This window comes from Orycteropus afer, unplaced genomic scaffold (assembly GCF_000298275.1).
Source record: "Orycteropus afer afer isolate SDZICR_OR568_19922 unplaced genomic scaffold, OryAfe1.0 scaffold00018, whole genome shotgun sequence".
NCBI classification, from domain to species: Eukaryota; Metazoa; Chordata; class Mammalia; order Tubulidentata; family Orycteropodidae; genus Orycteropus; species Orycteropus afer.
In genome coordinates, this window is record NW_006921605.1 from 6,239,616 (window position 1) to 6,253,985 (window position 14,370).

Below are 14,370 nucleotides of genomic sequence, written 5' to 3' on the forward strand. Positions count from 1 at the left end.
ATTCTGACCCACAGCGCCCCTAGAGGACAGAGTGGAGCTTCCCCCCAGGGTTTCCAAGGCTGTCAAATCTTAATGGAAGCTAGCTGGCGCATCTCCGTGGAGTGGCTGGTGGGGTCAAAGCGCCAACCTTTTGATTTGTGGCTGAATGCTTTAGCCACTGCACCACCAGGCCCCTGCTGCACAGACAAGCTCTCCTTGTGGTCTGACCTAAGCCAGGACTTCATGTAGGAATGTCTGCTGGCAAACGAGTGGAATTGTGTGTTGGCTTTGAGAGGAGGACCGGTTGTAGGATTGTATTCTTTGCAGGGCAGTCCCCTTTACATCCCCTCAGCCAGTGACAAGAAAAATTCCCCGCTTGTAATCCAGGCCTCACGTACAGTTAGTCTCCCTCTGGCTAACAAACATGGTGGGCGTGGAGGGCCTGCCACTGCTGAGGCACCAGGCAGAGGATGAGTCCTTTGAGCCGTGTCATCAGCTGTCAAAAGGACAACTGGGAACTGAAATTGGAGGTCTTTTTCAACTCAAAGCCCTGCTGCCTCCAGTTACTGCTGTTCATACACCATCTCTCTTAGAGCAGACTTTCAGACACGCTTCACGCACGCAGTATTGCCTGGCGTGGGTCTGCTGCCTTGACCGTGGATATGTGGTGAGTCCTAGCATGTGCCTCAGGAGGTCTGGTAGCACAGGGTCTAAGGTATTTGACTTCTAACCAGAAGGTTGGCGGTTCAAACCCACCAGCTGCTCTGCAGAGGGAAGACTGGCAATCTATTTCCGTAAATATTTACCACTTCAGAAACCGAGTGGCAGTCGCTATGAGTGGTAATTGACTTGATGGCAGTAAGTTGGGTTTTGGGTTTTAGTGTGTGCCTGGCCAGTACTAAGACCTCGGGAATATGGAAGTGGAATGGCAGGACTCAAGGAGCTCTCCTGCTCGGAGCTAGCACAGTACGGGGGCTGCTACTGTTTTTTCCACAAAGTTGCTGAACTTGGAGTTGCAGACCCTCTGATCCAGCCCACTCACGGTCACCTGCACTGCAGCTGATACACAGCCCCAAGGGTTTGACTTCATGATGCTGGCCATACGCTCACTAAAGTGCATGGAAGACCACGAGGACCTCATTCTCTGGGTGACACCAACAGCCGTGGGAGGGCCTGCCGTGTGCAGGGGCTGGTGAAGAAGCCTTCGGCGGCTCCCCTGACGGAGCCTATGGGAACAAGGCTGCTCCCAGCAGACAGCACTCTCCATTCTTGGGGCTGGGTTCAGTCTAATGAGCTTAAGCTGTTGTTTCGTTCTGGGGGTGTTGATGAAATAGAACCAACTCTGACAAACGGTAAGGCTGAATTTGGAAAGTTAAACAGGAGGAATTTGGAAAGTTAAACAGAGTCTTTAAGTAGCTCTAATGCACGTACAGGCCCATGCGGTTTCATTTACAGGTTTCCAGGCAGAAGCAGGATTTGGGAGGAGCTAGGCCTCCACTGTGAAGGGGACCTGGAAGTTCAGCCCTGCAATGAGTGGAAACCTGGCGCCTGGCCTGTCTGGGCCTGGCCTGACCCAGCCTGACAAGCCTGTTTGGAGATGAATGAGGTTGGTAGCCACAGAAAAGCTCTGGCGTCAGTGGCTAATTGGAGCTGCCCGGGTGGTGAGCGGTCTTTTCCAAGTTGGCCTGCCATTTGATTGATCAAAATGACAGGGGGACTGTCCCCAAAGGGCCCAGCCCTCAGGACCGCATTCCTTGGATATCTGTGCTGCGCTCAGGAATGGAAATCTCTCGACACCAAGGATTCACAGCCGCCATGGGGCCCCTTCAGGAGCTCTGGTGGTGCATTGGTTAAAACATTTGGCTGCTAATGAAAAGGTCGGTGGTTCAATCTCACTGGGTCAGAAGAAAGATGAAGCAGTCTGCATCTGTCAAGATGACAGCCTCGAAAACCCTGTGGGGAAACTCTACCCTGTCCTACAGGGTCCCTGTGAGTCGGAATCCATTCCATGGCAGTGGGTGGGATGTGGGTATGAGACCCCTTAAAGTTAAGCATCCCTGGTGGTCCCGCAAGGGTGAGCAAGCCATCAGCCTTTTCTAGCTCAAGCGGATGGTTGAAGATCAGTCTGAGTTTCGCGAGGCCTACCCCAAAGCTGATGGCCCCAAGCAAAGCCTTGGCCCAGCCCCATGGTGCCGGTCTGGGGGCGGCTACCGAAAAATTAGCGGCCCTTGGGGCCTGGACAAGGCTTCTCCGGATCCCAGTGCGAAGGCTCCCCTTTTGAGTTTTGGGGCTTCGCTCTGGCGGAGCTTTCTGGGGGCGGGGCGCGTTCTCACGCGGAATCCTGGGGGCGCGCGCATAGGGCGCCCCCAACCGGAGCGAACCGGGCGCCCGCGTTCCAAACGTCCGCAGCCGGCAGCAGCGGGAGGCCAGGGCTCGGCGCGGAGGGTCGCTGTCCCCAGACCCTGCCCCCGCGGACGCGGCTCCCAGGCCGGCTCCGTGCCGTGACTGTTCCCGGCGCAGGGCCCCAGTGAGTGGCCGGCCGCCTCTCCCCGCGCGGGCGCTGACCGCTCCCCCGAGGGCGCACGTCCCCGCCGGCCATGGCCGCCAGCCCCGTCTCCCTCCTGGAGCTGGCCGACCTGGCCATCGGCACCCCCGAGGTGGGCGCCGTCAACTTCACCGCCCTCCACTCACTCATCGTGGCCATGCTCAAAAGCCTCAACCTCCACGAGACCCAGATCGACTTCCAGTCCCAGGCCGCGGAGCAGCTCCGGTACCACGGGACCCCCCGGCCCTCCGCCAGCGCTCCGCAGCTGTCCGCGTCCAAGGAGAGGCGGAGGAGTGTGAGCAGGCCGTCCCCCCAGGGGCTGGAGCGCCAGGTGGAGGAGCTGGGGGGGCAGGTCCAGGGCCTGCACAAGCAGCTCAAGACCGTGGAGGCCCAGGTGGAGGGCGTGGTCTGGCACGTGCAAAACCTCACCGCTGCTGGGCTGGGGCCCGACCTCCGGGAGTGGCTGGGGGAGAGGACAGTGACCCCCACCCAGGGGCCCGAGAAGGCAATGACCACCCTGGCGCCCCAGAAGAAGCTGGCGCCCGAGGGGGTGTCCAAGAAGAAGCTGGAGAAGAAGCCAATGACCATGCCGGTGCCCAAGAGGACGTCAGTGACCTCAGAGCCTTCTGAGAAGCCGGAGACCTCACTGATGTCGGAGAAGTCGGAGACCTCACTGATGTCCGAGAAGTCGGTGACCTCACTGATGTCCGAGAAGTCGGTGACCTCACTGATGTCCAAGACGTCACAAAGCGGGACATTGAGAGCCATGAAGGACGGTGAAAAGGCCGAAGTCAGCATCACCCAGGTGAGCAGGCAGATGTGTTCAAACCCGCTTCTTCCTACATCCTCCTGCCTCTTCTTCCAACTCCAAACCCTCCACGTGAGCCTACCAGACGCTCAGGAGAACGATCTCTCCTTCTCTGTCCAGAAAGCAAAGACCCCAGGGGAGGTCTCCACCTGCCGCAGCTGCCCCACTCAGAGCGCCGGCTCCTCTCTCCTCATGGGCCGTGCGTCAGCCCTCAATACCCACCACTCTCCTTTACCTTTTCCGTGGGTCAAACCTGCTCTCCAGCCACTGCTGGAGCTTAGTCCCCACACCGCGGCTGTCACGGGTCTCTGGTGCGGCCTGGTCCCGCCCACTACCTTCTCCCTTGCAGGCCATGGGGCTGCTGCAGGACGTCATGCAGGAGGTACAGCTCCTGAAGGAAGCCCACCAAAAGGAGCAGGAGCTCTCGGAGCTGAAGCCCCAGGTGAGAGGCTCCAGACCCCTCCCCACGGCCCCTCCGCCCCTGTTGACATGTGGCTCACCCACCACCCCAGCTCTGGTGGCATAGTGCCTAAGGCACTTGACTGCTAACCAGAAGGCTAGCGGTTCAAACCCACCAGCCACTCTTCAGAAGGAAGATCGGGCAGTCTACTTCCGTAGTGATACTGCCTCGGAAACTCAAGGAGGGGTCGCTGTGAGTTGGGGCCGACTCGATGGCAGGCCGGAGTCACAGTGTTCTTAGAGCAAGTTCCCTTTTTCAAAAGGTAAAGGAGAGTGGTGGGTATTGAGGGCTGACGCACGGCCCATGAGGAGAGAGGAGCCGGCGCTCTGAGTGGGGCAGCCGCGGCAGGTGGAGACCTTCCCTGGGGTCTTTGCTTTCTGGACAGAGAAGGAGAGATAGTTCTCCTGAGCGTCTGGTAGGCTCACGTGGAGGGTTTGGAGTTGGAGGAAGAGGCAGGAGGATGTAGGAAGAAAGCCGTAGGGAGAGGGTGGCAGGGAGACCTGGGAACAGAGAGGAGAAAGCGGCCCGTGGCCGCCACCCCAGACCTGGGGACCCAGCAGGAACTCTCTGGGAAACACCACCGCTTTTCTCTGCAGACTTGAAAGTGTGCCGACTTGTTTGCAGAAGAGAGGCTCGTCTTACCTTGCGCCCTGTGGGTTGCAGAAGTGATAAGGAGCAGCTTCGCTTTCATCAATTTTCTTTGGTCCTTTTTTTTAACAAAGTGAAAATGATGACATAAATGCCCCATGGCAACAGTCTCTGTGTGTACATGTCAGTGGCGCCAAGTAGCTTCCTCACGTTGTGCCACCATCCTTCTCCTTTTCCAAAGCTGTGGGCTGTCGAGAGGTTCCCTTTGTACACAGTGCGGATTTTGAGGTGCCCCTAGACTCTTGTTCCTTGAGGACTGAGGGTGGCCTCATGCCACGGTGCCACAGGGTCTCGTTCGTGGGAGGGTGGCATGAAGCCCAGGACCAGGATTCCTGCCCTGGGTTAGCACTCACTCTGGGCACGCTGCCTCCGGGACCACCCCAGCCCACCGCAGTTCCCTTCCTCTGGGCTGACTGGCTGACACGACTAAGGGCCTGGCTTTGCCGACCAGCTTTCTACGCCCACTGCCCTACAGGCCACAGGCCTCCTTGTCCTCTTCTCCCCTGCACTGGGCCAGCATGTACACATGCACACACGTGTGTGTCAAGTGGGTAGGTGTGAGTGTGTGAGTGTGAATGGGTGAGTGTGCACATGTGTGAGTGCAGGTACTTGTGGAAATGTGTGAGCATTTGTGTGTTAATGTGTATGTGCACATGTGTGTGAATGTGTATGTATGCACACGTATATGAATGTGTGAGCATGTGTGACCATGTGTGTGAGCATGTGTGGCCATGTGTGTGTGTGACCACGTGTGACCATGTGTGTGTATGTGTGACCATCTGTGTGTGAGAGCATGTGTGACTGTGTGTGTATGTGTGTGAGCATGTGTGACCATGTGTGTGTGAGAGCATGTGTGACTGTGTGTGACCATGTGTGAGTGTGTGTGAGCATGTGTGACCATGTGTGTGAGTCTGTGTGAGCATGTGTGACCATGTGTGTGACCATGTGAGACTATGTGTGTGTGACCATGTGTGTGTGTGAGAGCATGTGTGACCATGTGTGTGTGTGAGAGCATGTGTGACCATGTGTGTGTGTGACCATGAGTGACTGTGTGTGAGCATGTGTGACCATGTGTGTCTGTATATGTGTGAGTGTGTATGACCATGTGTGACCATGTGTGTGTGAGAGAGCATGTGTGACCATGTGTGTGTGTGTGTGACCACGTGTGGCTGTGTGTGTGTGTGACCATGTATGTGTATGTGTGTGGGAGCAGTGTGACCATGTGTGAGCAAGTGTGTGAGCATGTGTCTGCATGTGTGACTGTGTGTGTGAGCATATGTGACCATGTATGGCCGTGTGTGTATGTGTGACCATCTGTGTATGAGCATATGTGACTGTGTGTATGTGAGAGCATGTGTGACTGTGTGACCATGTGTGACTGTGTGAGCATGTGTGAGCATGTGTGTGTGAGAGAGCATGTGTGACCGTGTGTGTGTGGCCATGTGTGACTGTGTTTGTGTGTGACCATGTGTGACCATGTGTGTGTGAGAGCATGTGACCGTGTGTGTGTGACCATGTGTGACTCTGTGTTTGTGTGTGAGTGTGTGTGAGACCATGTGTGTGACCATGTGTGGCCATGTGTGTGTGACCATGTGTGTGTATGAGTGTGTGTGAGAGCATGTGTGGCCATGTGAGTGTGTGTGAGACCATGTGTGTGAGCACGTGTGACCGTGTGTGTGTGTGAACATGTGTTTGTGTGTGAGCCTGTGTGACCATGTGTGAGAGTGTGTGTGTGTGTGAATGTGTGTAAATAAAAGGAGGAGGTGCTTTGAGGTGCTTTGATCCTCTGCCTCTGAACTCTTCTTCCAGAAGGATCTTGAGAAGCGCGTCGAGCTACTGGAGAAGCAGAACCAAGAACGGGAGAGCTTCATGGTAATGGCCGCCCTCTGGAAAGGGCCCTGGAAGGGGCAGGGAAGGACGGTAGCCCCAGCCCAGCCTCTCTCAGGAGCACCTCCCGCTCGGCTGGCTGCATCTCCTCCAGGGGGGCAGTGTGCTCTCTGCCTCCGGGGCGCTGTGCTGGGTTGAGGGAAATCCCAACCATGCCCAACACTCCACCTGCGGCCCGGGGGGAGCTGAGGGCAGGCCACCGTGGCTTCCCCTGCGGCTGCGGCTGTGGAAGCCTGACCCGATACTGAGAGCCCCAGGTCTCCCTCAAACTTCCCAGGATTAAACTAGGGGCTGGGGGTGTGGTGTGTGTCTGTCTTGTCAGAACCAAGTGGACCGGAAGTTGAGTCTGATTCCTATTGGAGAGGACGTCACCATGGTCACTTGGGAAGAGCTGGAACAGGCCATCACTGACGGCTGGAAGGCTTCTCAAGTGGTACGCAAACCAGGGCCCAGGCAGGGGTCTCGAGTGGGGTCCCCCAAACCTCTTCCCTTCTCAGGGGTGTACCAGTTGCCATCAGGTTGATTTTGACCCTAGAGATCCCATGTGACTCAGGAGAGCTGCCCCATAGGGTTTCCTAAGTGGCCATTTTTATGGAACCGGAGCCATGTCTGTCTCCCACACGGCAGCTGGTAGGTTCAGACCGCCAACTTTGAGTTGGCAGCTGAGCGCTTTAATGACGCGCCACCAGGGCGTCTTCACAACAGCGTGGTATTCCCGTATATGGGTGTCCGTAATTTGTTTCACAGACTCACAAGGTCCTTCGATGGATATTCTTAATGTTTTCCTCCATCTTGTAACAGACAGTGCCCCCACCATAAGGTCCACCGGTGTGAACATACTCATGAAATCAGTTCCTAGAGCGCAGCGTGTATTTGTGATGTCACTAGCTCTTGCCAGATTGCCTTCTGTGGATGCTTTGTTTGTGACTCCACCAGCCACATGGGAGAGAGCCTGCTTGCAGAACAGCCTCCCACCGGCTCTGTGTCAGCACCCAGTGTTTTGAGCTTGGCCAACCTGTAGGGTGAGCAACGGTGCCGAATGCAGCTTTAATGTCCTTCTGCAGCTTTGCCCACGGCCTTTGCAGTCTGCCCTGGAATGCATTGGTCCCTTCACGATGGTGCACAGGGTGACCAACCACCTTTAGGGCCCTTTGCTAAGTCGCAGACCTGCGTCTGTCTGTCCTGAGGCTGTACACAGGATGGCCAAACTGTATTCTAATCCTCAGCCTGCCTTCATCTGGATAAAATCAACCTGAGTGTTTCCAGATGGCCCTCAAGGAGGAAGAAGAGCAGCCTTCTTCCTCGCTTTGTGGGACTGGGTTAGTCAGACAGCATCACACAAATACAGATCGTCAGGCTGAAGGGAGTGGGGCTGTGGGCGCCACCATGTGGCCATCCGGGGAGCAGCACGCATTGTTGGCTGCCGTCCGCTTGTTTAGCAGCCGGGTGTCACAGAGCAGACCTGCCCACAGGATTTTCTTTTTCCAACAATGCTTTGTTGTGTTGAAGGTGAGAGTTTACACAGCAAATTAGGTTCCCATTTTACAGTGTTTGCAGGTTATTCGGTGACGTTGATTCTGTTTCCACTGCGTGTCACGCTCTCATTGACTGTTCTGGTGGTGCCGTTTCCAGAGTTCTGGTTTCCCGGCCTCCTTACCTTCTCATCGTTGCTTTGGAGCAATTTCTGACCATTTGGCTCATAGGGATGGTTTCTGGAAGGAGCTCACTGCCCTAGCAGTCAGTCTGTTATTTAGCCAACAGGTGACCTCAAGGGATATTTGGTTGAAGGCTTAAAGAAAATCTTGGGTGATAGTCTAGGGGAGTCCTCTAGTCTCAAGTGGTCCGGTAGATCTGTATTTTTTTAAGAATCTGAGTCCTGTTCCACATCTGTCTCCCCTTCTGTCAGGGTCCATCTACTGTGACCCTGGTCAGAGCAGTCAGTAGCACTGGCTGGGCACCATCTAGTACTTCTGGTCTCAGGGTAGATCAGCCGTGGTTCACAGACTATTAGTCTGTAGAGTGTCTTCTTCCCTAGGTCTTTGGCCCGTAGGGTTTCCCAGGCTGTAATCTTAGCAGAAGGAGATCATCACATCTTTCTTCCATGGAGCCACTGGGTGGGTCTACACCACCAGCCTTCCAGTGAGCAGGCAAACGCTTCACAGTTTGGACAACCAGAAATGCTTTGGTAAACATTATCTGGGTGCCGAAGGCACCCTGCCAGTCTCTGAGGCTGTTGCTGAATTTGATGCCTGTCCTCAGATATGTTGTTGTTATGTGCCGTTGAGTTGGACCGACTCATAGCGACCTCTCCTTGGGTTTCTGAGGCAGTATCACTACGGAAGTAGATTGCCCCATCTTCCTTCCGAGGGTCCTCAGATATATAAATATATACATATATATGTACGTATGTATATATTTATACACACACACACACATATATATATAGGTTTGGCCAAAAGTATTTTTTTTTAAGGATCTAGTAGCTCTTTTTATTCTTTTTGTTTGTTGGTTTGTTTTTATTATGATTGGGGTGAAAGTTTACAAAGCAAATTCATTTTCCATACAGCAGTTTGTACACATTTTGTCTCATGACATTGACTGCAATTCTCTACAATGTGACAGCTGTCTTCCTACTTCTTCCCCATAGGCAGAGGGTATTTCTACATATGTATTTGTCTGTGTTGGAACTATAGCCATGTATGTAGTAGAGCACATAGGGCCTAAAGGTGTGAAAACTTCTTAGCTGTGACCGAACCACACTGAAGGACTGAATCACTGGACTTCAGGACTTAGGACCATAGTCCTTGGAAGATGTCTAGGTCAATGGGCATAACATAATCTGCGAAGAATGTTCTAGGTTTTACCTTGGTCGGTAGTAACTGGGGTCCTAAAAGCCTGTGAGCATCCATCCAAGACACAGCTATTGGTCTCTCCCATTTGGAGCAAAGAAGAGTGAAGAAAACTAAAGACTCAAGGAGAAAACTAGTCCAAAGAACTAAGGGACCACATGAGCCATGGCCTCCCCTGGTCAGAGCCCACAGTGGCAGCTCTGGTCAGGGTCACCTGCAGTAGCAGGCCTTGGATGAAGCAGGAGAACAGATATTAAAATAATACAAAAGACCAGACTTACTGGTCTGCCAGAGACTGCGGGAGCCCCAGAGACCCTGGGCCCTAGATACCCTTCAAATCTAGAAACAACCCACCTGTGATGATCACCTTGCAGCTAAAGATTAGACAGGCCTATGAGAGACTGGATGTTTTTAAGATCAACTATGGGCTTGGTAGGAGCTCTGGTAGCATAGTGCCTAAGGCACTTGACTGCTAACCAGAAGGCTGGCGGTTCAAACCCACCAGCCACTCCTCGGAAGGAAGGTTGGGCAATCCTACTTCCGTAGTGATACTGCCTCGGAAACCCAAGGAGGGGTCGCTATGAGTCGGGGCTGACTCGATGGCAAATAACAACAACAACAACGGGCTTGGTACATGCTCGGAATCAACTCGACAGCACCCAACAACATGGGCTTCGGGAGGAGCTCTGGTGGTGCAGTGGGTTAGCGCTCAGCTGCTGAGAGTTGGCGGTTTGAACCCACCAGCAGCTCTGTGGAAGAAAGATGTGGTGGCCTGCCTCCGTAAGGATTTACCGTCTTAGGAACGCTGTGGGACAGTTCTCCACCCAGTAGGGTCGCTATGAGCAGAATCCACTTGACAGCAATGAGTTAATCTTTACGGAAGCAGACTGCCACATCAGAGAAGGAACCAGATGACAGGACTAAATGTCTCTGTGAACCATGGCCTCCTCTACTGAGACCAGAACTACCACTGCTGAACATGCTCGTCACTGTAGACGGATCCTGACAGGGCAAAAAGTGTGACACAAACTTCACCTTCTCAGAGTTGGTTCCTTTTGGCCACATGATCAAACGTGAGACCAGGTCTGGCCATTCTCGCTTCTAAGGAACATTCCAACTGTACTTTCTCTGATACAAATTTGCTCGTTCTTTTGAGTCCGTGGTTTCTTTTTTAATATTCTTTGCCAACACCATTCAAAGGCATTGACTCCTCTTTGATCTTCCTTATTCATTGTTTAGTTTTCACATGCACGTGATGCTGTTGAAAATACCATGGCTTTGGGTCAGAGGCATCTTAGTCTTCAAAGAGACATCTTAGCTCTTTGACACTTTAAAGAAATCTTCTGAAGTGGATTTGCCCAGTGCAATACTTTGATTTCTCGACTGTTGCTTCGGGGGCGTTGATCATGGATCCAAGTGGAAATTGGGGTCTTCAAATAGCTCTGATGGGAATTATTGATTTCTCTGATTGCTTGTGGCAAAGCTAAGGTGATGACTAGTTGGAGATCTTTTACTTCATGACCCAAAGGCTAGTAGTAGTGCAGTTTAGGAAGGGCTTAGCAAGATTTAACCTGACTTTAACTAGCTGGGCAGAGTAAGTCTGACCTCATGGCATGTCTCCAGGGAAATAGAAATAAGAATTTGGTGTTGTGCTGAGGCACGGAAATACAAGGTCAGGGACTTCAGTGAAGGCAGTAAGGAGAGGAAGTGTGGGCTCAGGAGGAGGCACTGACTGCCCCAGGAGCTCACAGAGTAACAGGATGACAGGTAACGGGGCCTTAGAAGGAAGGCGTGTCAGCCAAATCGGCAAAGTAGCTGGGAGATTCTTAGGGCCCGGGGGGTGGTGAGTTTATGGTAATAGAAGAGGGATTAGGGAAAGGAGCTGAGGGTGGTTGTACAGTTTCAAGGATGTGATCACTGGCACTGAAATGTACAGGTAGCAGCTGTTGAATTGATGTGTGTTCTCCTGTGTGTATTCTGAGCAACAAGAATAAAAGTAAAATAAAGAAATACATACTGCCTCCGAATATCTTATTCTTGATTCTAAAATGAACGTCTCTCTCTTTCTTTCTTTTTCTTTCACATTTTAACATCTCTGAAATAAGGATGAGGATGTGTCTTAGAGTTGATGGTGTTTTATAATTAATTGGTGGTGTTTTTTCTTTCCCGTTGATGCATTTGCAGATGATACCATCTTAGACTTGCTGGAACATGGAAGAACATGTGGTACATGTAGAAAGTTCTTTGAGAGTGATGATCTCAGAAGGTGTCGGGTGTTGAGTGACTGACATCTGTGACCTCCACATACTTGATTTGGAGGTGTAGGCTGTAAGAGGCAAGGCAAAAGAGGGGTGCTTCTAGTTCTAGGTTTTCCTCCCAGGAAGGGGACTGTGTAGCTGTGGGTTAATTAGTTAGACCTTTAGAAGTTGATTCGAGAACATGGATTCTGTGAGGAGATCAGTGTGGGCGTTTGGTATTTTCCGTTTCTGTATCCTCAGCAAGAACACAGGTCTCAGTCAACGCCATTCATGAAAGCGGTCCCAACTTTTCTGGGGCCCCTCTTTCCCCCTTACCTCTGTAGCTGTTGTATGTTTTCCCAAGATTGCCAAGTGTTTGTTCTGCAAGCCATGAGCTCAATGTACTCACTGTGGGGGACTGAATAATGGTCCCAGTTATAGAATAAATTGTGTCTCTCCAAAACATGTGTTGTAAATCCTAACCTTTAAGGAGCTCTGGTAGTGTAGTGGTTAAGACATTCAGCTGCTAACCAGAAGGTTTGAACCCACCAGCTGCTCTGCAGGAGAAAGACAAGGCAGTCTGCTTCTGTAAAAATTTACAGCCTTGGAAACCCAAGGGGGGACACTATGAGTGGGAGTAGATTCAAGGACAGTGAGTTTGGTTTGGTTTTATTCCTGTGGTTATAATCCTCTTTGGGAATTGGTTGACTGTTATGTTCATCAGGCAGTAGTTGTGTAGGTTGCATCTTAAGTCAGTCTCTTCTGATCTACAAAAGAGATTAAATAAGCAAGCAGACAGAGAGGGGGTGCGGAGGGAGAGTGACGCCAAGCCACATGGGGGTCTCCAAGGAGCCAGGAAACATGCTGAACAGACAAGGACCTTCCTCGGAGCTGACACACAGAGAAAGGCTTTCCCTAAAGCTGGCACCTTGAATTTGAACTTCCAGTCTCCTAATGGATGTTTGCAGCTGTTTCTTCCCATTTTGAGTCATGCTCCATCAGCTAATGAAGGTTCTGAAGGCTTTACTCCATCCGCATTATGATGACAGACTCCACTTGGAGGAGGCAGGTCTTCCCCAGTCGTATTTATTATTTTTTTTAATTGTGATTCGTGTGAAAGTTCACAGAGCAAATTCACTTTCCATACAGCAGTTCACACACACTCGTTGTTTCATGACATTGATTACACTTTACCCCAATGCAGCAGCTCCCCTCCCACTTCCTCCTGATAGTTACCTCTTCCCTGTGTCCATCCCTCCATGCACTCCTGCCCCCTGAGCTGTCTCCCTGTGCATAAGCAGCCCTTCTTTCTCCCATGATTGTTCTCTCCAAGGAATGTATCCACTTCAGGTAAATGTTCAACTCATATGCCTGTCTTTTGTTTGGCTGGAAGCCACAGGTGTGGGTTCAATTCCAGACCTGAAGGACAGCTAGGGACCATAGTCTCAGTGATTCCACCAGGCTCTATAGGACCAGCAAACCTGCCCCCCTTTTTTTCCCAAATGATTTTGAGTTTTGTTCCACATTGTTCTCCCTCTCTATCCAGGATCTCTTCCATAGATTCCCCCTTGAGTTTTTGACAGTGGTACTCAGGCACCATCTAGTTTTTCTGGTCTCATAGTCATATAGGCTGAGCATCGCATGGTGTACTGGTCACAAGGACTAATTGTTTCCATGAATCTTAGGTTTTCTTCATTCTTCTTTTCTCTGAACGAGGAGAGACCCATCGTTGTATCTAGATGGCTGCTTGCAAGCTTTTAAGATCCCAGTCACTACTCACCAAAGTAGGAGGTGGAACAATGTTTTGTGTACTATGTTATGCCAGTTGAGCTTGATGTCCCCTGCGACTATGGCCCCGAGCCCACAGGTTCAACTACTCACTCCCTTTGGGTAGCTGGCTGTGATCAAGAAGTGACTACAACCTTGTCCCTTATCAGCTCTACTATACCCCTGGGAATTCTTACAGAACATACAAATACACTTATAGGGCCATTGGCTGCCAAACATGGCCTTGGTACACTCCCTGCTTCATAGACATATCTAATATTTCAGCCTGTCCACCCATCTATCCACCCGTATATCCATGCTTGCCTTCACTGACAACACTGTACTGTATGTGCAAAAGGGTTCATCATTGCTGTCTGTACCTCCCATGTACCTCTCTATGTCTTCCTTTTCCTCAATGCCACCATGTTGATCACTCACATTTGGTACATTGTCCTTCTCTTCACCCAAATCAATACTTATCTCTATCTATCTAACAGCCTCCCCTCCCCTCCCCTCCCACCCCTGGTAACCAAAAAAGAAAATTTCCTTCCATATGTAAACCGTTCCTTGACTTTTACAATAACGGACTAATACAATATTTGTCCTTTGTGATTGACTTATTTCACTCAGCATAATGTCCTCCAAGTTCATGCATGTTATTCAGTGTTTTGCAGATGCTACATTATTCTTTAGGGTTGCATAATATTCCATTGTGTGTATGTACCATAGTTTGGTTATCCATTGTTCAGTTGATGGACACCTAGGTTGTTTCCATCTTTTGGCTGTTGTAAACAGTGCTGTGATAAACATGGATGTGCATATGTCTGTTCTTGTCCTGGCTCTTACTTCTTTAGGATATATACCTAGTAATGGAATGGCTGGGTCAAATGGTATTTCTATTTCCAACTTTTTAAGGAATCGCCATACTGCTTTTACAGTGGTTGTACCATTTTACAGTCCCACCAGCAGTGTAAGAGAGTCCCAATCTCTCCGCATCCTTGCCAGCATTTGTTATTTTCTGTCTTGTTGAACTTTGATACTAGTGCTGGGGCAAGATGGTATCTCATTGTTGTTTTGATTTGCATCTCTCTACTGGCTAATGATCATGAGCATTTCTTCATATGTTTGTTGGCCATCTGAATATCCTCCTTGGTGAAGTGTCTATTCATGTCTTCTGCCCATTTTTTAAT

The 14,370-nt window shown here is 51.2% G+C and overlaps 1 protein-coding gene across 1 annotated transcript in view; it reads left to right on the forward strand.

Annotated features, from left to right (window-relative positions):
- Positions 1-2,576: 2,576 nt before the first annotated feature.
- QRICH2 (glutamine rich 2) overlaps positions 2,577-14,370 on the forward strand; it is a 42,635-nt gene continuing 30,841 nt past the window's right edge. Inside the window, exons 1-4 of the mRNA XM_007959855.1 lie at positions 2,577-3,329; positions 3,682-3,774; positions 6,232-6,312; positions 6,650-6,760. Of these exons, the coding sequence (XP_007958046.1) occupies positions 2,577-3,329; positions 3,682-3,774; positions 6,232-6,312; positions 6,650-6,760 (1,038 nt within the window). The remainder of the gene's footprint in view (positions 3,330-3,681; positions 3,775-6,231; positions 6,313-6,649; positions 6,761-14,370) is intronic.